Source organism: Podarcis melisellensis, assembly GCF_964234715.1.
Source record: "Podarcis melisellensis genome assembly, chromosome: 2".
NCBI classification, from domain to species: Eukaryota; Metazoa; Chordata; class Lepidosauria; order Squamata; family Lacertidae; genus Podarcis; species Podarcis melisellensis.
In genome coordinates this window covers 29,804,951-29,827,820 of record NC_138529.1, presented here as the reverse complement: position 1 = coordinate 29,827,820, position 22,870 = coordinate 29,804,951, and the positions used below count along the sequence as shown (strand labels likewise).

The window sequence follows — 22,870 nt, the reverse complement described above, 5'->3', positions numbered from 1 at the left end:
CCTTCAACAGCCTCCTCACTCATTGCTGTTGTTTGCATATGGCATTGGGGTTCCCTCCATCTCCGTATTCAAACTGCTGCTCTCACCATCCAGCCACTTCTGTGGGGTAACATTGAATGTACAGATTGAATGGCCTAATTGAACAGAATATCTCTCTCTTCCCTTGCTTCATATGAAATATTTGCTTTCTTCAGGAGTGCATGCATGCACACACACACACACACACACAAATATGCTGTGAGGTCTGAAACTTACATCCAGGACCATTGTGTGATCTCTTCACTATGTGGACTCTGCCAGAGTCTATCCCCTCTCTAGGGTTGCCATATTCTGAAGAGCAAATAAAGAGGACACATTTAACTATGGATCACTATGGCAGCTCTTATAATGAAAATGAGGATTTGTCCTGGAAAAAGACCCTTTTCTCCTTTCTTCACTTGTTTTTTATTCCACTTCACTTTGATTGCTTGTGTATAATCTTCTTAATGGTATTATGAAATGATGTGATGCTTTTTTTCTTTTTTAACTTTTGCTGTTTATGTTTGTTACTTGTGTTGTTACAGAAATTCTGAAAAACAACAGCAATGAATTGTGCATAGGAAAAAGCCTTGGCAGTGTACGCAAAACTTTGCTTTAGTATAGTTCCCTCCATGAATGTCACACTAAGCTTTCCCAGAATTTTGAAAGGATCATTTGACAAACAGGGCTCTGAATCATGTAGTCAAACTCAGTGTGACTCTGCACAGGAATATTTAGGGCAGATATTCTTCCCTGTCTTGCAGCTAAAAAGTTTCCTTTCAGGAGTAGGTTCCTCTTGCATAATGGAGTTGGGAAGTATGCCAAGGTTCAGATTAGTGTAGAAGTTTCTGTGTTGCATGATATTCCTCAGATTATAATGTAACAGTGGGAGAGGAGGAAACTACAGTGAAATACCCCTGAGGTTGTTTGTGCTTTACTGTACATATCCATATATTAGATGAGGCAAAACATCCCCACATTCCTCAATATTGCACAGTCAACAACTTAGGCTGTTGTTGAACTGCAGGATTCATCCTGTCCAATCAGTTCTGTTTTTATTAGGGATGGGAGAAATTTGGTTCAGTACACATTTATGGGCAAATCTACCTAATTTGCACTTTCTAAAACAATATGCAAACCAAAACATTCTTTTTCTGTTATTAATATTTTAATAATAAAATTTCAATTATAGAAAATAAAGTGAAAAAAGGAAAGGGAGGAAAGTACAACTAAAAATATAAAATATAAAAATAATATATGAAAAAATATATAATATCAGTATCAAAATTTATTTCAGTCACAGACCAGCATAAGATAAAACATATGGATAAACTGAACACATAAGACTTAAAACAGGTAAGGGATAAAAACTAGTAGTTAAAAGGTGATTATATCACACATAAAAGATAAAAACAAGGCCAACAGTTAAAAGCAACTATAAGGGAGGAAGAGTGAAAGAACACAGGTCTTGCATTTTGGACCCAGTTTGTGGTGCAAACCATCCTTCGATGAATATCCATCAGGCAGCGCAAAATCTAGCAACTTAGTATGTCACATCTGGGTTTTCATCTTGAAGTAGCAGGGAGGTATAAAGTTGTTTTGTACGACCTGGAAATTTATGTAGTATAGGCAAGATGAACCTAGCTCGTGTATCTATATAGTATTGGCAGTGAAAAAAGGCAAAATATATAATATAATACACTAAATATAAGCAGTTACAGTACCATACATTATCATACAGCTATATGAGTATTATTATTGTCCTAATACATATATTAATAACCTACTTTACTCTGTATACTCATTGCAAAAGTCAATATATTTATGCAAATGAAGTCTGCATCTATAAGCCATCGCAAGTGTTGTCATGTCATCAATCGATTGATTAGAGGGGACTATAGCTTTCTTCTTTACTTTCATTAGTTCCAGTCTTTTGGCCACAGTTAAGGCACATAAAATCCATTTTTGTTGTCAAGTTGTCAGCTTGCATACAATAGGTATAATGAAAAAGAAAATTTTCCTTTGAGAATATTAACTTTTTCCGCACAGTCATATTTATACAGTCTAACACTTTCTCCCAAAACCTAGTGAGTATAGGCAACTGCAATAACATACATTTCAACGAGGCATTATCCTTATTACATCTCCAACATAGAGCTACATTAGACAGTCCTTTTTTATATACAGTGGTACCTCGGGTTAAGTACTTAATTCGTTCCGGAGGTCTGTTCTTAACCTGAAACTGTTCTTAACCTGAAGCACCACTTTAGCTAATGGGGCCTCCCGCTGCCACTGCGCCGCTGCCACATGATTTCTGTTGTCATCCTGAAGTAAAGTTCTTAACCCGAGGTATTATTTCTGGGTTAGTGGAGTCTGTAACCTGAAGCATCTGTAACCTGAAGCGTATGTAACCCGAGGTACCACTGTACAAGTCTAATGGAGTCCAATAAATTCTAAATAATATTTTTCTGTTGTATAATTCTGTTGCATAAGCTGTAATTTAAAATCTACGGACACCACTATTACAGAAGCTAAAGCGGTTTCCCACTGTCTAGGTAATACTGGAAGAACAGGTAGCTTCACTCTGGGAGGCTTTGGGAGGGAAAAAGAAAAGCAGTCGAAGAATGGAAGTGTTCTGAGGGTTGAGGAGAAAGCTGGTTCTGAAATTAAGTAGGAGAGGAGTATAGCTCCTGACCTGTGTGTGTAAAATCTACTCTGAGGAAAATATCTACAGCTAGAGAAAGGCTTAGACTGAAAAACAGTGTTTGGTGTCTTGTGAGAGTATTCAGACAAAAGAAAACTGGGAGGCTGAGTTTGAGCAAGAAGAAGAGCTGTGTGAAGAAAAACATCTACTTGGGTCACACTTCAGTCAGGAGGGGAGAGATCTTCCTGAAAGAGAAGAATCCAAAACCAGTTAGGAAGGGTGTGGTGATCCCCTGGATCTGTTACACTTCTAGAAGTACCTCAGGAGTGTGATTTATAGAAGACTGGGAAACTGACAGAAAGTTCCACCTTATTTAAGAACCAATGTACTGTAACACCATGATAAAAAGTTAAGGGGCTGAAGTGAAATAAATCACAATAAGCAGAGCATTTACCATCTTGTCGAGAAACCTGTAACATCTAACTGAAGAGTAATAACTGAAAATAAGTAACTGACGTGAAAATAAGCTGTGCATTTACTACCTTGTTTAGAAACCTGTAACATTCACTAGATTTAATATAATTATAAATAAGTTAACTGTTTCCTTAAAGAATTTTATCTCCTGACACATCTTTGGTTTGAGCAACTTTGTTCTGCAAAATAAATCCTTATCTGTTCAACTTCCCTGAGCCTTCAGGTGTCAAAGATATTTCTCACACAAAAACAATAAGATAAACTCTTGGTAGTTAAAAGAGAGGGGTTTGCTGCAATTGGAGCTAGCATCGTGATATGAAATAAAACCCACAAGTAAAATAAAGCACTACAATAAAGTTTTATATTTTCTGAGGGAAAGATTCCTGTCAGGCAATGGCACTCCCATCTAGAACTCCTTAAGTGAGAGGAGACAGCCAGGGAGAAGCTCAGACTGAGGGAGCAACTTTTGAGGGCAGTTCTAGTCAGGAGGTGAAATAGATGAAAATAAAACTTGAAATGGCAAAAATAGAAACAGAGAAAGAAAAAGGCAGGCTTCAAGCAGAACAAGCCAGGCTTCAAGTAGCACAACAGATTCAGTTGGCCAAAATACAAGTGGAAAAAGAAATGTCAGACAGGGAAGCTAAATGTCAAGCAGAACAGGCCAAAATAGAAGTAGTACAACAAATTCACTAATGAAGATACACGCAGGAAGGTGATGGATGGAAGATGAAGGGCCCTGTGTGAGAAGCAGGGTGGAGAGGATCCCCCAGGGTGGGAGGCTGGGGGAAGAGAGGGAAGAGTTCACTCTTCTGTGTGTGGGGAAAAGGTTAAGATATAATTATGATAAAGGACATTGTGCTTATTTTTCTTTTTCTTTCTTCTTCCTTTTCTTTATCTCTCTCTCTCTCTCTCCCTCCCTCCCTCCCCCTCTCTCTCCTATTCTTACTTTATTAGATTAGGTTGGCTTTTATTGTATTTTATGTTGAAAACACTCAAGAAAATATATATATATAAAGAAAAACTAGACAATCCCATTTAAGGGACAGGTGGCAACCGTACTTGCTCCTGTCCCTCATTCTGGTGGATTTGCCATTTCTTCAGGAGCTAAGGCCATGGTTACACAAAGTCCACCCTACTTCCTTATTAAATGAAAGATCTGTGCTTTCCTATCCATATATTGTTTCAATACATGGTTCCATATGACAACCATAACACAACCAGTGTCAGCCCCAGTGCAAACCAACATGCCCATGCTGGCCTAGGTTTTTTTGCTGGACCTTATTTCTTGCTGCCCCCATCATCTGCTACTCTCTTGGTGCTCATTTGAAGGGAGGCTGAGCTGTGGTGGGATCCTGGACTTGAGCCCTGAGGTCCAGTCCCAGCTGCACCACTTCCCTCACATGAGGATAGCAGAGGCAGCAAAGAGTTTCAGGGATCTACTTCCTTAGCAATTCTACTTCCAGCGAATGTATGAAACATAAGTTCTATCAGGCTATAGCCAACGCAACGTCAACAAGGCTGCTTTGAAGAATATGAAAGGACACTTAATGTAGCATTTGTGGGGCAATCTGGCAGGGCTGGGTCATCGATTCAAAGTAAAGTCAGCTTTTTATTCAAGAAAATAGCATACAAGCAGAGAGCATGCAAGCTCGGTTGCCAAGATTGGCTCTTGGCCCCTCCTGCTTTTCGCTAACCCTCCTCCTCTGCAGATGTCTCCCAAGCAGGTGTAAACTCCAGCAGGAAGGAGCCCCCCATTGTGTTTTCTGAGGTTTTTGTTCAACTACATGCAAAGTCCTTTGTGACCTTGGGGTCAAAGTGGCAGGGGAGCTTCTGTTCCCTCCTCCTCCTCTCTTTCAGATCTGGGGCCTAAAGTGTTTCCCTCTGCCCCCTGTCCTGCCCTTGAAAGGCTTGCTGACTCTGGCTCTTCTCTTGCACTCAAGCCTGTTGCTCCCCCCCCATTCTCCCCCTTCCTCTGACCAGTTTTCCGAGTCCCACCAATCTTCTCCTGGCTCTGAGCCTTCCTCCTCCACTGCCTTCCTGGGAGTTCCTTGGATGGAGTCTCCCAGCACTCCTCTTCAGCCAGCCAGTTCCTGACACAATTCAACTCTTTTACAGATTTATTATATATTATATTATGCATATATTTGGGGTAGGGTGAGCATCTAATGTGTTTAATAACTAATCATTGTGTACATTCACTAGGCATCATGGAGAATGTGCACATAAACTGACCATGCACATTCCTGGTCAATATATGGAATCTCCAACAGGCCTTTAGGGTATGTACATCTCAACTGACATCTCCAGTCAGTATGCATAGCCTCCAAAAACATAACCATGTTTCCTAAGTCTAGTGCAATTTGCACCCCTGGTCTGCTTGTTTAATATCACCTGGGCCACAACCTGATGGATGTGGAAAGAAGGGATGTGGTTCCAGATCAAGATTAACTTGTTTTCTGTAGTCTGTCTTCCTATCCCCAACTCTCAGCCACTCAGCTGAGCAGCACAGAGGTGACTGTAGGGAGAGGAGACCTAAACATTTCCTTCCCAAATCCTGATCAAAATCCCCACCCCCTCAGCAATTAGCCTTAAGAAAAAACTAGGTGTCAGTCAGCATTGGAATTGGAGGAGAAGGAAGAGTTAACCAGCTGAGGAAGGGAAAAGAGGTCTGGGACAGAAAGGGTGTTAATTCTGGTCCAACCCATTGCTTGGGCAATCAGTGGGAGAGTGCATGTTGTGGGATGATGACCTGGATGGCAAACGTTTCGTATGCTTAATCCTGATTGTTTGGGCTAGCAATTACTTATGCACAAGAAAAGCAAAGTGTTTGCTTTTGCCAATGTTTTCCTGGGTTCCTGGGACTCAAAGTAACTTTCACCCATTTGGGAATCTCATATTGAACCAGGGGAATTACATGAATTTCTCCTTTGTAATAGACATATACCTTCAAAACACAAGGACATGTCATCCAATGCATGAATGCCAGAAACAAGGTATATTTGGTAATGCAGAAAAATATGAAGACTGGATTAGGCAATGAAAACCCCTGCAGGTGGTACAGTGGCATATTTGTTTTATTATTACACCCCATTTTGCAGAGAGGAACCTAAAGGTAACAGGTAATAGCTAGGCAAAGAAGCAACTCAGTTGGTCTGTACCTTGTGCAGAATTTGAACTCAATCACTTTACATGACAGTTGTAATTAATTACTTAGATTAGAGAATATTTAATCCCATTATGAGGTTAAACTGTCTTAAACGTAAGATAAGTGAAGTGAAGGCCCAAGACAGGTGTTGATCATCATGTGAGCTGCGCACAGGTGGTCTGAAGTGAGCTGCTGCCATTCCTGTGGAGCCTCTTTTTATTGAGACAAATATGCAAGCCAGGCAAATACATTTTTGGGCTGTGACCTTTACACATCTTCCGTCCCGAAATCGTGGGGTGGTACAAAGCTATTTTGGCACCTGTTCCACAGCGTCATTTTCCCCTTGCACAGTGTATGACGAATGGAGACAAAGGGTCTCAGAGACAAAAGGTTACAGACAGGACACTGCTGAATGCCGAGACCGCAAAAGGTCAGACACAGGGGACAATGTTCTAGACAGCCATAACTTGTCTGAGGGAGGGGATTTTCCCTGCACCCCAGGGTCACGCGTGCAGGCAGACTGTGGCTGCCTGCTGGTGGAAAGTGTGCTCCCTCCGGACCCCACTGTCCACTCGGCGATATCCCTACAATAAGGAATTGTACTGTCTGCATAAAACGATCAAAAACTAGCAAAGCGGTTCATTGAAGACTTATAAAACACAGCTATATTCTTTATTATGATCCAGGGCACTGGGAATCAAAAAGGCACACTTTCCTGTGTCATATTTACTTGTTCATCATTCTATATAACCAGCCCCTTCCTCTCATGTCTGATATTCTTCACACATCCACCTTACCCATTCCCCATTCCCCATTCCCCACTGCCACAGCATCTGCTCCTTGGTTAGGTCCCCTGATCCTGAGTGACACTCCTTCACCTATTGTATTTTAGTTTAAGCGGGACCTGTCTGCTTTCTCTACATGAGGTTCCTTCTCTGTCCACCCACTTCTCCGCATGGTTTTCCAATGCCTCTTATGTCTTCCCTCATGGATGCTGTCAGCAACAGGAGCCACATTTTCTCGGCAGGGTTTCACACCAGCTTCCCATAGCATCCTTCTCCACTGCAGTCTGCACATGGAAAAGTGTCTGGGATGATTTGAACCTCTGAGGTGAAAACATGCTTATCGTTCTTAGGTCCTTTGAAAGTTACCTGGAAAAGAAATTGGAATTCTGCTCAGTATGTTCCTTTGCAGAGAGCTGAATGGAGCAGGATTAGGAGTTTGTAGCACAGAGATATCAAAGAAATTTTAGATTTTAGGAGCAGTGTCTTATTGCAGAATACTTCATGCCTATTTATACAGTTGCACAACAGTCTTGGAGCACTTAGTTTCAGTTAATAAATGTATATTAAAGGGAATGTAAGTTCAACAGTTAATGTACACAAAACCCAACATTGTGCACATTCAGCAGCCTTCATGGAAAATGTGCAGCCCATGTTCCTATGAAGAAGAAATTGTGCACATTTCTCGGTCAAGATGCATATTCTCTAATAAAGCTTGGGAAACCTGCCTATAGCATCTGAATTCTATACATTGTTAGCCATTATGCTTCCCAACAGGCTTTGGGGAATGTGCATGTCATTCTTGAATGTTGTACATTCTCTGGCCAATATGCATATTCTCCCATTTGTATGTATACTCTCCAAAAACATGCATGTTTTCTCTCTCTTGTTCAGTGTGTAATCTGTGTGTAATTCCCAAGTGTTCTATCTGCTGTCTAATCTTATATGGCGCACAAAAAACCCTCCCACTTATCAGCAGAGCAGCAGGAAGAGAGCAAGGGAGTCCAGATAAAGATTATTTGTTTCTGCATGCCATTTCACTTTTCACCATTCTCACTTGTTCCCCAGTCAGCTGAGCAGCAGCAGCAGGAGGTTGCAGGGAAAGGAACGTTTTATACCTCCCCTCCCTCTTCCACAATTCCAATGGAAATTGCCTCCCCCTACACTGCTATTAAGCTAAGGAAAAAGCTGTGCAAGAATGAGTCAAATACTCGACTAGAAATTATATTTACCTCAATAAAGAAACCCTTCCATCCAAGTAATGGCTTTGACAATTCTGCTTTATAAACACCTGTTCCCTGCAAAGAGATAAGACAGAAGAAGGTGCTGAGAAGTGAACATGTAATCTTAAGAAATTATTAGTGTGAATTTGAAGAAGGGTGAGCTGAGGTTCCTGGGTGGAGGATGGCCACAGATGACATTGCTCTTCTTTCCAGGTGACCTTAAACCACTCTATGTATTTCCAATGGATGTTACCCCCAACCTGCTATGTTACATAGAGCAGGTTCTCATTCCTGCATTAGATAAATCAGCTCTTTCTAGCTAGCCCTTGTGATTATCTCCAGGACACCCCCCAAAAAACCACACCCCTCACCAGCTGTGCTTTCCTCCCCACTTGGAATGTTTTCCCCTGACTGGAATGTGTCCTTGAATTCTGATAATGCTTCTTGCTTGCTTCGATGGAGGATAGAGAAAGATGTGCGAATGTGAAGAAACTAGGCTACTGCACAATGGTAGAATTCACATTGATTGCTCTGTTGCCTCTGACCCTGGCCTCCACAAAGTTGTGCAGAAGAGAACGTGGCTTTCAGTCAGAAAGAGGTTCCTCACCCCTACGACGCATGTAGAGACATACTCCCCACTACATTAGGGAGCTCTACTCCCTAGCATGGGTAATTTTACAACCGCAACATAAAGACAATATTCTTCTGCTAGGTGCAGGGGAATGTTTTGGGTAATTCAGACAGTGAAGGAATCCCATTATATTTATTTATTTGTTTGTTTGATTGATTTCTTACAGATTCATTCAATTAATGTTTTACCCTTCCTCCTAAAGGAGTTCAGAGACATTAATTGAATGAATCTGCAAATACTGAACAAATTCAATATCTGCAACAGAAGTCCAGCTTTAAAGGAAGACATTTCTTTCCCAAGAATGGCTTTTGTGTTTGTGTCTTTAGGACGCTTGACGTCCTCAGCTTTGTGAAGAAACTAAGGAAATTCTAATCCTCTTACCACTTTATCAACCTTGCAAGGTTTCCAAAACGTAAGACTCAAAAAAGGGAAGGAACACCTTAATACCCTGAAGTCACGCCTGAGAATGAGAAGGGAAAGAAGAGATTTGACATGAGCACAGAATAAACTGATTTGTGGAGAAAACTAACACCAATAATACAGTGGTTCTGGAGGTCCGTTTTTAACCTGAAACTGTTCTTAACCTGAAGCACCACTTTAGCTAATGGGGCCTCCCGCCGCTGCCACACCCCCGGAGCACAATTTCTATTCTCATCCTGAAGCAAAGTTCTTAACCCGAGGTACTATTTCTGGGTTAGCGGAGTCTGTAACCTGAAGCATATGTAACCCAAGGTACCACTGTATATAATTTCTAAATTCACTAATACTGTTTTAAATATACAGTGCAGGTGGGACCTAATAGTTTGCTGAGATGCTCACTGATAGAAAATTGGTAAGCTTTAAGAAAGAAAAAACTTTATATAAAATATTTTGGAAAGAATCCTACCTTTTGGTGAGCCATGTGCAAGCAAAGAAACATTTAGTTTCTGAAGGCTCCTGATTTGTGTAGAGATAGATAATACCTGTGGCATTTGTCTAGAAAGAGAGAGAATAGCACAGAAAAATCAAATCTCCCTCCAGTTATGAGCCATTCCCATTACCCTCGCCAGCAGCCACTGCTTTAACTGGCTGTGTCATGCAACAACCTATGTAAGGTCAACCCATATAAGTTGCCAAATGCATAAAGGAAACTGAGAACCCTGAATTTTTGCTTGTGCTTTCATGCTAATGGCATTTTCACATGACATTTTTAGGTATACGGTGAATTTTTCTTTTTAGCATACAACTAAAAATGTAATGTCAGAATGAGACACATGTGTGTATATGCAGGTATACTCATCAGGGTCAGGAGTAGCTGCAGCTACATGTGAAGTGTTTACTCTTTGCAAACTAAGAAAAAAATAATTGGACACATCACACAAAAGCACCAATGCTTATCTGTACTATTCTCACCTGGCCTAAAAAATATATTACTATATTTTAAATAGAAATACAATATGGTGGTGGGGAAGATTGTGCTTAAGTGACCTAGTCAGCCGACTGTCCAGGTGTTAAGTATCAGCTGGTGATTCAAGGCCACCGACTCTCTTTTCTTGGGGTTCTTCTTTATCTTTAAATTGCACTTGAACCAGGCAGATCTTCAAGTAGAGGATTCCAGCAAACAGCATTTTCTAGTCATGCAGATGTAGGACTGCCGTCTCTAAAGTAGAGCACAAGGACCCCCTAGTAATCTTGAGCCATTCTCTCTCTCTCCCCTTTCTCCCCATCTTTCTTGTGGGGAGATCTGTGATCAGATTTCTCATATTATTTTTTTAAGATAAATGTAGCCTGGAAGGGGGGCAATTTATAAAAATGCATTGGTGTTAATGGATGTCAGACCAACATTCCCCCCTCACACCATTTCCAATATTAAAAAACAAAGAGAGATCCCATCACAGTTCTCTCTTTGGCTATCGTCCTGGCTGTGTGTAAGGATAAATATCGAAAGATCTACACCCCCTCAGCCTTCCTGAAGGAAGATGAAAACCACAATAAATAATATATTGATACTATTGAAGTAAACTGGTCTAGCAGTCATTTGTTCTGGGAATCTGAGTACACAACCAACTTTCTGAGCCTGTTCTGGATCACTTCAGGACACTTTCTCTGTGACTGAAAGAGGAACTGACACATATATTCTGTAAATAAAAGAACACCCTAGATCTTAGGAGGCCAAGAAGAAATGCGGTAATATTCTGATGTTTATCAAGGCTAGCCACGTTTGCCCTCAGAAAATTCTATAATCATAAAATTGTAGATTTTGAAGGGACCATGAGGGTCATCTAGTCCAACCTACTGCAATGCAGGTATCTTTTGCCCATTGTGGGGATTGAATCCAAAACCCTGAGATTAAGAGTCTCATGCTCTACCAACTGAGCTATCCCAGCTTTTGTTTCCATCATTTACTGCTAAACGATAACATTAACCAAGGCCGGTTTGTATATCATCATAACAACTTTCCTGCCTTCAACATTTCTGATAATTTATTAGGAATCTTGAGTTCGACTGAGTGCGCTTAGTAAAGGCATCAATTAGGGACAACATACATCCATGGCTTGGGGTAAATTAGAAAACAAGCTTCATTGACTGAATTATTCCTGTCATTCGCATGTAAAGCAACATCAGTTTTCCTCACCTCCACCCTTTTCCAAGAAATTTGAGGCATGGTCAAATTCTGCATGGTGCTGAGATAAAAGGCTCTGCACGTCTCTAGGACAGATGGTTTACTCCATGGGAGTAATGTCGCAGCGTGATTAGTGTTCGGGAGGAATCTGCAGTGCAACAGAGAGGTTTTTGCAAAAATACCTTCCTTGCAATAGACTAAGATAAAGGAATGACATGTTTCTTCGAATCACACAAATTTTACTTTCTAGAGTTTTTCCTCCGAAAGAATGCACAGATATAGAGAAATATACAAGGAAAAAACACTGTATCATCATGCAAAGCCTATGTGAATTGTGCAGCAAAGATCAGGAGCTTTGTTCACTGGTATTGTTCAGATTATATAGGTGGGCTCATGCAACAGCTGAAGGATCTGCTGTGAGTTCTCAGCTCATATTACAGTATTGTCTCTCATCTGAGGCTCAAGTCATCTGGTTGCTGCCTTTAACCAGAGGGATGATTGTGTGTCCAGCCCAGAGTCCCCCACTAGACACACCTGACTGCAAAATGGGGGTAAATGAATGGACAAGAAAATCGTCTGGGATGAAAATGGCCACAACTTTATTGATTTCAGATATCGGAAGCCTTGCCATAGGCACTGGACATGTATCCCTCTCAGCACCGCCCCCCCGGGGGGGGGCTGAGGCATGACAGGGTCAATTCAGGGGTGGGTCCAACACAAAACACAGGTTTACATAGATGGCTCCAAACGCTGAGGGAAGCTCTATGGCCCACTAGTCCTATGCAACTGGCACTTTGGACAGAGATTCCCTCCAGACCCCTCTAACAGGGTACTCTGTTATCGCCACCACAGGGAGCAGGGGGTGGTTGAGTCACCGCTTCACCACACCCTGATTGGATGAAAGATTATAGGATTCAGCCCAAGGCCCAAACCATCAAAGTTATGAATAGTGCTATAGGGAAGGTGAAACATGCAGTGCAGGGAAAATTCCTTCCTGGACTCGAAAATGGCGACCATCCACAGACCACAGCAAAGCCCTCCTAGCTGGAAAAGAAATGGTTAATGCAGCAAGCAACTATAAAGGGAGGGAATGTGTGGGTGTGACAGGAGCGCAGGGTCAGCCAGGCTATCTTTCTGGCGGGTGCACCTGAGTGAAGCCTGCCTCATCCAGGTGCGCCTGCCTAGGCCATGCCTCCCAGGCCGCCATTGATTGGCTCAAATTGAATTGGGGTTTGGCAGGAACCCCATGAGTCTGTCCAATGGCCAAGGGGGACAAGATGGTGCATTGTGTCCGGTCTTTGAGGGAGGCACCGCATTGGGCCGCAACCACCACTCACCGAGGAGAGACAGTAAGCAGCCATTCTTGTCTCATAAAGGACAGTCTGGTAATTTTTTGCAGCAGGAACTCACCGGATGTATTTCTTTCCGGCTAGCTGATCAAAGAAATAGTAAGTGTCATCAGGCAGGTTGACTTCATCTCCTGTTGCACCAATTGAGCACCAGGTCTTATTTTGGTATCGCTCATTATATGCTGAGGATGGGAAAATTAAATGATATTGTAATGGGAAACACATGCTGTTCTCAAGTTGCTACCACTTAATTTCGTCATCAAAGGCTGGTAAGATTGGATAAGAGCAATGGAAAACAAGAGACATTCATTGAGCAGGTTGGAAAATATAATTGAAAAATATGTAAAACAGCCTTATTGTGACAAACTAAGACCAAAAAACAAAGCCTAGTTAGCAAATGTTGGTGATGCAATGTTGAAAAGGGAGCATTCCTTTGCATTAAAAAAAGTTTGGTAGTAGGTTCTCCAGGTCATCAAGAAAGCGATATGAGGTGCCTCTGGATGCTTGAAGAATTCAGTCTATGCAAAATCCTGATTTGCACCTCTCGCACTGGAACCTTTAAATATATTTATTAGGATAATTTATCATCCCCGCTTCTGCTGCAATAACTAGGGCTGGGAACATTTTTCTGCACAAGACAGAGGACAGGTACTCTCCTTTTCCTACTCATATTGAAATACTGTCCCTCAAAGAGGCCAAACTTAGATTCATAAAACGTTTAGGGGTATGCGTATCCCTGCGTCCCACCCCAAAAGCACGGGTCTTAAGCCAAGATTCCACAGCTTGCTGCAATGGCCTCAGATGCAGAAGGGCCTAGTTTCAGAGTTTTTAAAAAGGGAAGTAGAAAAGGGGAGAGGATTTTGTTTAATTGATTCATTCCTCATCCCTCTATATGACAACATACTTTTCAGTGTTCTTCCTCCCCAAGTATTTCATTGTTTTCTCTTATTTGTACATGAAACAGCAATCACGATTCAACAACCCCCTAATCCTCACTCCACAGAAGCACCAAATGGCCCTTTAATTAAATGGACTTCATGCTCTTCAATGTTTCTTACATGCATTATAGTGCCACCAAAATTCCCCAGGGCTGCCCTTTCCACTTATTCAACCATTTCCTCTGTCTGCTACCATCTCATTCACCAGAGAAATATGAGATGGTAAGAACTGCTCACCAAATGGATCAATGTGTGAATTTAATTTCTGGAACCGTGTAGTGTCCAACTGCCGAGTTATATTCAGGTGATAGTAATCATTCCGTGTACATGACCAGCCACAGTATGCTCGGTATTGATGATGCCAGTTCTGTACCAAAGTAGACAGAAGTGAATTCTATGTGCACATCAAATAAGAACATTCTATTCTACATCAGTAGACTGTCCCTATTTTCTGAGGAATGTTGGAGGGCACTGTCATATGTTAAGATCCCGAAGTTCTACAGAATGGAGGACCGTCAAATGCTACAACTGTAAGATTAATTCAAATCTTTAGCAGGGTTAAGCTCAGAGACATATATAGGGTCATTTGCACCTTTGGCTAGGAGCTGTACTGGTGCCCCCCCCAAATATGAGAAACAGGCGAGGTTGCCTGCATCCTGGCGGGGGTCAGTTTCGCCGACCCCTATGTACACCTTTGGCTAAGCTGATAAACACAAAACAAGGATAAGTTATCCCCTTTATACTGTAGTGCCCACAGTTGGTGCCTTTGTATAATGGCTTTTTTGGTTATTTACTTGTGTTGTGTTGACAAATACTTCCTGCCATTCCCTTGGTGGGCCAAAATATATGTCTTATTCAGACGCTTTACTGTACATATGTACATTAGTACAAATTTGTACCTAATCACCTATTGTTCATCCTGCTCACTTCTGTCTACACTGTGTGTCTGCCATATTTTTTGCTTAAGCTTAATATTTTTGGATTACATACATACATACATGTATTATTTTATTTGTATGCTACTTTTCCACAGTTCAAACCATGCTCAAGGTGGCTTACAGCATGAAAAAAATGCATAACTACAGTATAACAAAAGTAGTTCTAAACAATAAGTGAAACGTTCAAAATACAATTTCTATTACTCCATGAAATCATCCAGTTCACCTTGCATAATTGCCAGGATTTGGGGAAGAGAAATATGCTTGCAAAGCTTTGTCCCTCCCCAGCCCCATAACCCAACAGCTGAGTTAATAACCCAACATTTGGGGCCAGGTTATTTGAAAGACTCTACTCCCCCATGAGTCTGCCCCCCTTACAATCATTGGATGGCTTGCTCACTCTCCCTTGCCTTCAAAAGCATGTTTGATTAGGACACAGGACAGGGTCTTTGCAGCAGTGGTGCTGAGGCTGTGGAGTGCTCTTCCTCAGAAGTTTCATTGGCTCTCACACTTGTAGCCTTCCTGCAAATGGGCAATGTATTCTTATTTATCCTGAGTACTGTACTATGAATGAACTGTGACGAAGACCAGGAGTGCCAGCTCAGGGGGCAGAATTGTTTTGGGCCTCCTCAATGTTAAGGGGGTGGAGGAGGCCAAGCGCAAGAGAGGATCCATCAACCACTGAAGCCAAGCCATTGCATTACATTGTGCACATGACGTCACAAGTGTGTGTTGCATGTGCAACGTCATACACACACAATATTGGGCCCCCTCAATCTTTGGCGTAAGCTGGCACCTCTGAAAAAGACTCATACACAGCCATACACACAGTTAGTGCACCATCCTATGAACAGCCTTCTCTTTATTTGCTGTAAAGAAAGTGGATACTCACCTGAATGAAATTCAACTGATCATAGACAATTGGAAGAAATGACACAACTCTCTTCTTCAAAGCTGCTGTGACCCAGGTGGTCCAGCCGCGCTGCAATAAAGTGACAAAACATAAAGATGGAGAGGTATGCAGTTCCTACTTTAGAGACTGAACATGGCATATACGGATGAAATGGGGGTGAGCATGCATAGGGTTAATATTGGGGTACAGGAAAAGACCTGCTGTTCATACCTACCTTGGAAACACCAGTCAATGTGAACTTTCTGATCTTCACCGTTCCACCGGATTCTTTCAGCATTAAATCTGTTACAGTGTCCATGCCACGCACGGCTGCCTGCACACAAGAGAAGAGGATTATAGTCTCTGGAGTTCAAAGAAGATGGTTGGATTGGGTTCAACTATATCCCTCTATTAAAGGTAAAGGGACCCCTGAACATTAGGTCCAGTTGCGGACAACTCTGGGGTTGTGGCGCTCATCTCGCTTTACAGGCCGAGGGAGCCAGTGTACAGCTTCTGGGTCATGTGGCCAGCATGACTAAGCTGCTTCTGGAGAACCAGAGCAGCACAGGGAAACGCCGTTTACCATCCCGCCGGAGTGGTACCTATTTATCTACTTGCACTTCGTGCTTTCAAACTGCTAGGTTGGCAGGAGCAGGGACCAAGCAACGGGAGCTCACCCCGTCACGGGGATTTGAACTGCCAACCTTCTGATCAGCAAGCCCTAGGCTCTGTGGTTTAACCCACAGTGCCACCAATGTCCCTATCTGTCTATTAGTATGACAGAAGTAAAGTGCCCTCAAAAGGTGTCAGGTCTTCATGCCTTTAATGTTTTTTATTATTATGTACTAAATTGGTTAGTTGCTTTATCTTGCCCAGGGCAACCCTGATCAACTTACAAACCAACCAACAGACAATAAACCCCACATCATTACCTTAAAGGCAAGAGGGAAGAAAAATAAATTAAGAACATCCCACCGACTTCTAAAAAGTCCCAAATAGTTAAAGGTCAAAGGCCTGGTTATAGAGGAAAGCTTTTGCCTGGCACTTAAATATATGTAGTGAAAGCCCCAGGGTAGTCTAACTGAGGAGAGAATTCCACAAACAGGGAGCCACTACAATAAAGACCCGTTCTTGTTCACATGGGGGGGAACACATAAAGAATGGCCTCAGTTGATGAACGCAGAGTCTGGGGCGGTTTATATGGGGCATGAATGTGGTGGCAGCGGTGCATCTGTAGCAGAGGAGGCAGGGTGCACCTGCAGAGGAGAAGGCACAGCCACATAGGAGGAGGCAACAAGTCATGTACTCTTTGCATCCAGATCTGTTGCCTGAGGCCGCCACCTCACCTTGCCTCCTTCTAGGTTCTGTCATTTGCAAGCAGATAAAATAAAAAACAAAAATGAGGCATATGTGCTTTGCAAATGTTACAGCAGCTCTGCCAGCATTCAGGGGTTTCTGGAAACAATAAAGAATATTTCCCAGAATGATGGCAGCATGTGCTTGCCAGCCAGTACAGAAAGCCAGAGTTACCTTGACCATTGGAAACTGAATCAGCACGTGTGGCGGCTCACTCTCGTCGTTCATGAACTTCCACCATGAACAAGCAACTGCAGCATTTTCAGAGCTCTTCTTACATCTTTTTATAGGGATTTTCTAGAAGAAAAATAGATGAAAGATAGATTAGGTTTGTTTTGTTTTGTTTTTTTAATTTTTATTTATGAATTTATAAAACTACAAAATTTATAAATTTATAAAACTACAAAATACGGAACTGAAGGATAAGAAAAGGGAAAGAGGAAAATAGATCCATTACATCAATGGAAAATTCTATTCCACTGACTTCCAGTCCATCTCCGGAGCCCTCTCTGGGAGGCTATTGGGCAGGTGGCTCCCAGCTCACCTCCTCATCCAATCAGGCTCTGACATCCACAGGCCAGGATTGTTCTTAGTGATAAGGAGTGATAAGAACAGTTGCCCCATGTATAACCCACTGGGAATGCAGTAGGAGTGCATGGCTCCAGTAAGTATCTGGAGAGCAGGCTCCTGCTGCTTTCACCTTCTCTAAGGAGGTGAGCACCACATGACTTGGCTCCCACATTTTAATTCTAGTATTTTGAACCACTTCTATGAAAGAGATGGTTAATTCTTCACAGATTATGTAATGTAATTTGCTTATGAAGAAAGGTTATTGGACACACTGAAGATTTCTGCTGGATTTTGCTCTGAGAAAGTAAACACTTCCCTCATTAGAGTGAAATTGGGGGAAGAAAATCTGTAGTGGAAGTTTCCAGTGGGAAAATATGACAGCCAAGAACTACCCCCCCCCCCGTTTCCCCAGTTCCACTCACCCAACTGACTCCCAAAACCTACATGAGTGTGAAAGTGAGTGTAGGAAGTTCCCATCATGGCAAAGATCCTAGAAGACTTACCTTGTAGGTGATTGGGTAGTTGGGAATCTGCCCCAAAAGCGCTGCACAGCTTCAGAGACAAAACAAATATTAGCCATCAGCAGTAAATGTCCTCTGCGATCTACAGGCAATGATGCCAAAGAGACCAGAGTCAACAGCTCTGGGCAGCTTTGGAGCAATAATAAAATCAATTATAAAATCAAGACAACGAGAGAATTCAAGCAATATAACCTTTTATATATATTTATTGGGAGGCTGGAAGGAAGATGAACTAAGATGTGACTCTGGAGCATAGAGAAACTGTCTTGAATACAGTGAGTTGCATTAGATTGCCTTCAGGCCATTTTTGTTTCTGGCTGCATTATTAGTTAGAACTCCAATAACACTCACAGGTTGCAAACATAAAACACCACTGGTGTATGTGAGAGAAGCACTCTCATATAACCAACATGCTCAAGTCTAATTAATGCATGAAGGGGTTAAAACCATAGAGCAAGCTGCCCTTCCAGGCTTAGCTATGCCAACTTCCCCTCACCTTGGGAGGAACCCAGAAATCAAGCTTTGTTCTCCTGCAGTCTTCCTGAGCTCAATGTGAGGTTTTAAGAGGTTTGAGCTGGTTGCCCCAGCTAAGAATACATGGTTCTCAGCAGCCACTCTTGGGTTCCTATACCAATGATTTAGGAACTTTCACCACTATATAAGTAAGCATAGTTTTACTGCCTGTGCAACTTTTCTGAAGCACGTGAACTCCTCCTCCACCCAATCCCCATGCTGATGTTATTCCTTATATGGTATATTTTGGAACAAGTCTTGGCCTGCCAGGGGGTCCAAGTTGGCTTGTGAGGCCATTTCCCCTATGGGGAATGCAATGCTGAAGCAGACCCCTGAAGTCAGCAGGATTCAACACTGCTCATCCAATGGTCAGGATAAGGTTCAATACTGCTGGGTGCTATTTCACAGGGAACACACTGGCAAAGCAGATCCTGCTGCCCCCTCCCCCACTCTTGGATGGGACACACAGCTAGACATTTAATTTACCTTTCACTACATACTTGCTGTTTTATGTCTGGATTGCCAGGGCAGTGGTTTAGAATGAAATTGTTTAGGTGAGACTTCCTGGCTGTGTGTCTCTTTTGATATCCAGTCAGTGATAAATCTTACATAAAAAAACCCGTAATCATTTGAGCTGCCTCATACAAATCTTGCCTTACTTCAAACAAGTCCCAAATCCTTCCAGGTATTCCACTTCAGCTTGAGGATTGTCCAAATATGATGTGCAACCCTAATTCCAACCCTCATTCCCCAATAGGAAAAGTATTTTCTGCAGGGCCTCCCTCCATCAAGTATGTCTACCTCACAGTTCTCTATCTTTGCAGGGCTGCTAATCCCCTTAGCAGTTTTAACAGAGCAGAGCTGGTGGCATATTCATTTGTCAGAGATCCCACCAATTACTTACGACCCAGTGGATTTTGCTAGATTGATGATATCGCCAACCCTAAAATCTATGATAGTATTAGATGCATCATTTCTTCCATTCCCAATGATTAGCAAACACGAGTCCTTCAGTTTTTGTTCATTTGACATAGCAATGAACAGCTCATGCCACCAAATTGGCCTATCCACTTCAGACTCTGAAAAGAGATACACAGAATTTATTCATCAGGGCATTTGTCTTCCACTCTTTCTTCGAAATATATATATATATATTCTGTGTCAGACCAACACAGCTACCTACCTGAGGGTAAGAAGGTAAAGGTAAAGGGACCCCTGACCATTAGGTCCAGTCGTGGCCAACTCTGGGGTTGCAGCGCTCATCTTGCTTTACTGGCCGGGGGAGCCAGCGTACAGCTTCCAGGTCATGTGGCCAGCATGACTAAGCACTTCTGGCGAACCAGAGCAGCACACGGAAACACCATTTACCTTCCCGCCAGAGCGGTACCTATTTATCTACTTGCACTTTGATGTGCTTTTGAACTGCTAGGTTGGCAGGAGCTGGGACCCAGCAACAGGAGCTCACCCCGTCGCGGGGATTCAAACCACTGACCTTCTGATCGGCAAGTCCTAGGCTCTGTGGTTTAACCCACAGCACCACTCACGTCCCTTAAGGGTAAGAAAGAGTTGGCATTTAGGAAGTGAAAGGAAGGGCACTGCACTCTCCTTGACACAGATCAAATCACTTAGGGCAGTGATGGAGAACTTGTAGCTCTCCAGATGCTGTTGAACTCCAGCTCCCACAAGCCCAAACCATTCAGTGGTCAGAGTTGATGAGAATTCAGCAACATCTGCTGGGCCACAGGTTCCCCAACCCTGAATTAAGCCAACATCTTCCCATTCCAGGTGCTGTTAACTTCTGTCAGCACCAGGGGGTGGGGGAGAATTTTAATTCTGGTGCCATTTAAAGGCAAATCTTTCAAATTCTTTTCCTCTGAAACATTAAGAGAACCAAAACACAGGCATCCTTTGAAATTCGCACACATCCAAATGTTACAGTACAATTATCCAATCAACCATTGTTTTCAAAAAATTGTATTTATTGAGGTAGGGCTTCCATACGTCCGGATTTTCCTAGACATTACTGGAATTTCAAAGGCGGAATTGATATCTGGGGACCTACCATATAAATCCATGTATAAGACAACCCCCAATTTTTTCACCACTATATAACCCCCAATTTTAGGAGGACATCATCTTGTACACAGAAAAATATGGTACTTAGCATTTCTTGCTTTCGGTTTTGGGATTGATTCAGGTTGGAAAGTGGCAGTGGCCTTTCTCCCTTTCATAGCCAGCCACAGGAGACCTGACTAGTACCTACTGCTCTTCGTGTTTTCTTACACCACCCAGCAGCCAACTCTCCAGTTTAGGCTCCCTGCTCTCTCACTCTCTTTCTCCTCAAAGGAAAAGGGCACTGAAGAAATGCCTTCCTCTATATTTCAAAAATACCGCTCACCATTCAGCCACTTCAGGGAGGTCATGTTGAGGGTGTAGAGGGTGACGCCAGGCTTGTCTTCCTTCTTTGTGACAGTGTAGTTGTAGTGAGGATCATCCTGCTTTATGTAGTCATCCAGGGCCGTCTGTGCCCATCCAGAGGGCAGGCAGGCTGCCAGGAGAAGAGAGAGCGCAGCATACATGGTCAAGCAGGTATAGTTGCCTTGAAAGAGGTACCTGCCTTTTGTCCAGCTGGCAGCCATTGTCCCGCTTTAGAACACAGCTGCTCCCAGCAGAAAAGCTCCACAAGGCTTGGTGGTCTCTACCATAGCTTTTATCTAGAGCTGTTCTCTCTATGAATGCTACAACGAGTTTTTCCAGTACTTACACAAGTTGCATAGCAGGGAGAGGCCAGGATGGCATTTATGCAGATTGGTTCCAGTTTTGCAGAGGAGGAAATGTGCAAGTTATTCTACATTGGTTTCCAGTCACAACGCACCTTCCCACTCATCATTTCAAGGGTAAAGCCAAGCTGGAGCCAGTGTGTGCTCTGTCCCACTTGCACCATGGGGTCATCCCCACCTAAACAATTTTGGGGAAAGTGGGTTGCAAAATTGTAGCACGCTATCTCCAGATTACATGATTCAAACCTGGCTTTTAAGACGGAGAGGGAAATGTTTTGCAATACTACTTGGAAGCAAGTACTTCCCACCCCCTGAAGTTGTGGCACTCCAGTCTCCTTTTAATTTGCCTGTTCAGCATTCTTCAAGACCTGTATCATATGGGGGGAAGGGAATCCCCATTAACTACTATGGCTGTAGGAGCTTAAGGAGAGTTCTGCTGAATGAGACCAAAGATCTATCAAGTCCAGCATCCTGCCCTGTGACTAGAAGCCATTGACACCCTTATCCTCCATGACTTTACAAATTCCCTTTGAAATATATAAATTAAAAATTAAAAATACACAAATTAAAGTATATAAATTATGGGTGGCTCCACATCACCCATAATTTATATACACCTTTCATGTTCCCTAGCTTTTTTGTACCTTTTCCAGCTCTGCAATATTGTGTTTGAAGTGTGGTCAGTGACCAACAGGTACAGTATTCCTCTAGATTTGTACAGGATTATGATCAATTTCAGATTTGATCCCTTCCCTAACAATTCCTAGAATGGAAAAAAAAATTCCACAGCTGCAGCATATTTTCTCAACATTTTCATTGAGTTGTCCACCACAGAACTGCAGACTTGTAGAGCTGCATGGGACTACGAGGATAATTTAGTCCACCCCCAGCAATGCAGGAAACATTCACCCAACGTGGGGCTTGAGTCTCATGCTCTACCCACTGAACATCAAGATCCCTTTCCTGATCACTCAGTGCCAGTCCCAACAGTGTTTATGTGAAGGGAAATTTAAGTTGAGCATAACACCTGGACATTGTAATAATTTTTTAATTAGTTTTCAATTACAGTCCAATAATACAACAATACCAATTTATAATTCAGTTATTAATAACAATCGTTCAAATACCAAATTAGATAATTTAGATGAAGTGGCCTCCCACATGCTAGATTTTATGGTTTGATTATTTTCTTTATTTCTGCATTCCAAAATCTTATTAATTTCAATTACATTCCAGTCATAATAATAATCTCTTATACAACAACTGCAGTATTAACAACTTCTATTCATTTTGACACATTAAACGATTTATAAAATTACAAGTGAGGAACTCAAACTATATTCTTGTTATTCCTGTGTGTGGCAATTGTTCTGTCCATAGAGTTTCTTCCTGCCCTTATAAGATGTTATGTCTTTCTTTCCTGTGGTTGTTGCTGTTTATCCATCATGCCTTGGGCAGAGCTGATATCCCATTGTTGTTCCAGAAATTTCTTCA

The 22,870-nt window shown here is 42.3% G+C and overlaps 1 protein-coding gene and 1 long non-coding RNA gene across 2 annotated transcripts; both read right to left on the bottom strand.

Moving 5' to 3' along the window:
- Window positions 1-1,005: 1,005 nt before the first annotated feature.
- LOC309363575 lies at window positions 1,006-4,407 on the bottom strand. Its single transcript, XR_014165417.1, has 3 exons — window positions 3,175-4,407; window positions 2,714-3,132; window positions 1,006-2,001 (listed from the first exon to the last, which is right to left on the bottom strand). It is a non-coding gene; the product is annotated as an uncharacterized lncRNA (long non-coding RNA).
- A 2,469-nt stretch (window positions 4,408-6,876) lies between these two features.
- On the bottom strand, window positions 6,877-21,525 carry LOC309363429 (autocrine proliferation repressor protein A-like). Its single transcript, XM_081899754.1, has 13 exons — window positions 20,995-21,525; window positions 19,501-19,675; window positions 18,066-18,114; window positions 17,167-17,289; window positions 15,872-15,970; window positions 15,637-15,726; window positions 14,044-14,173; window positions 12,930-13,050; window positions 11,532-11,667; window positions 9,804-9,892; window positions 9,299-9,377; window positions 8,296-8,361; window positions 6,877-7,432 (listed from the first exon to the last, which is right to left on the bottom strand). Exons 1-13 carry the CDS (start codon window positions 21,233-21,235, stop codon window positions 7,313-7,315), a joined length of 1,518 nt encoding a protein of 505 aa, XP_081755880.1. The 5' UTR covers window positions 21,236-21,525; the 3' UTR covers window positions 6,877-7,312.
- Between the last annotated feature and the right edge of the window lie 1,345 nt (window positions 21,526-22,870).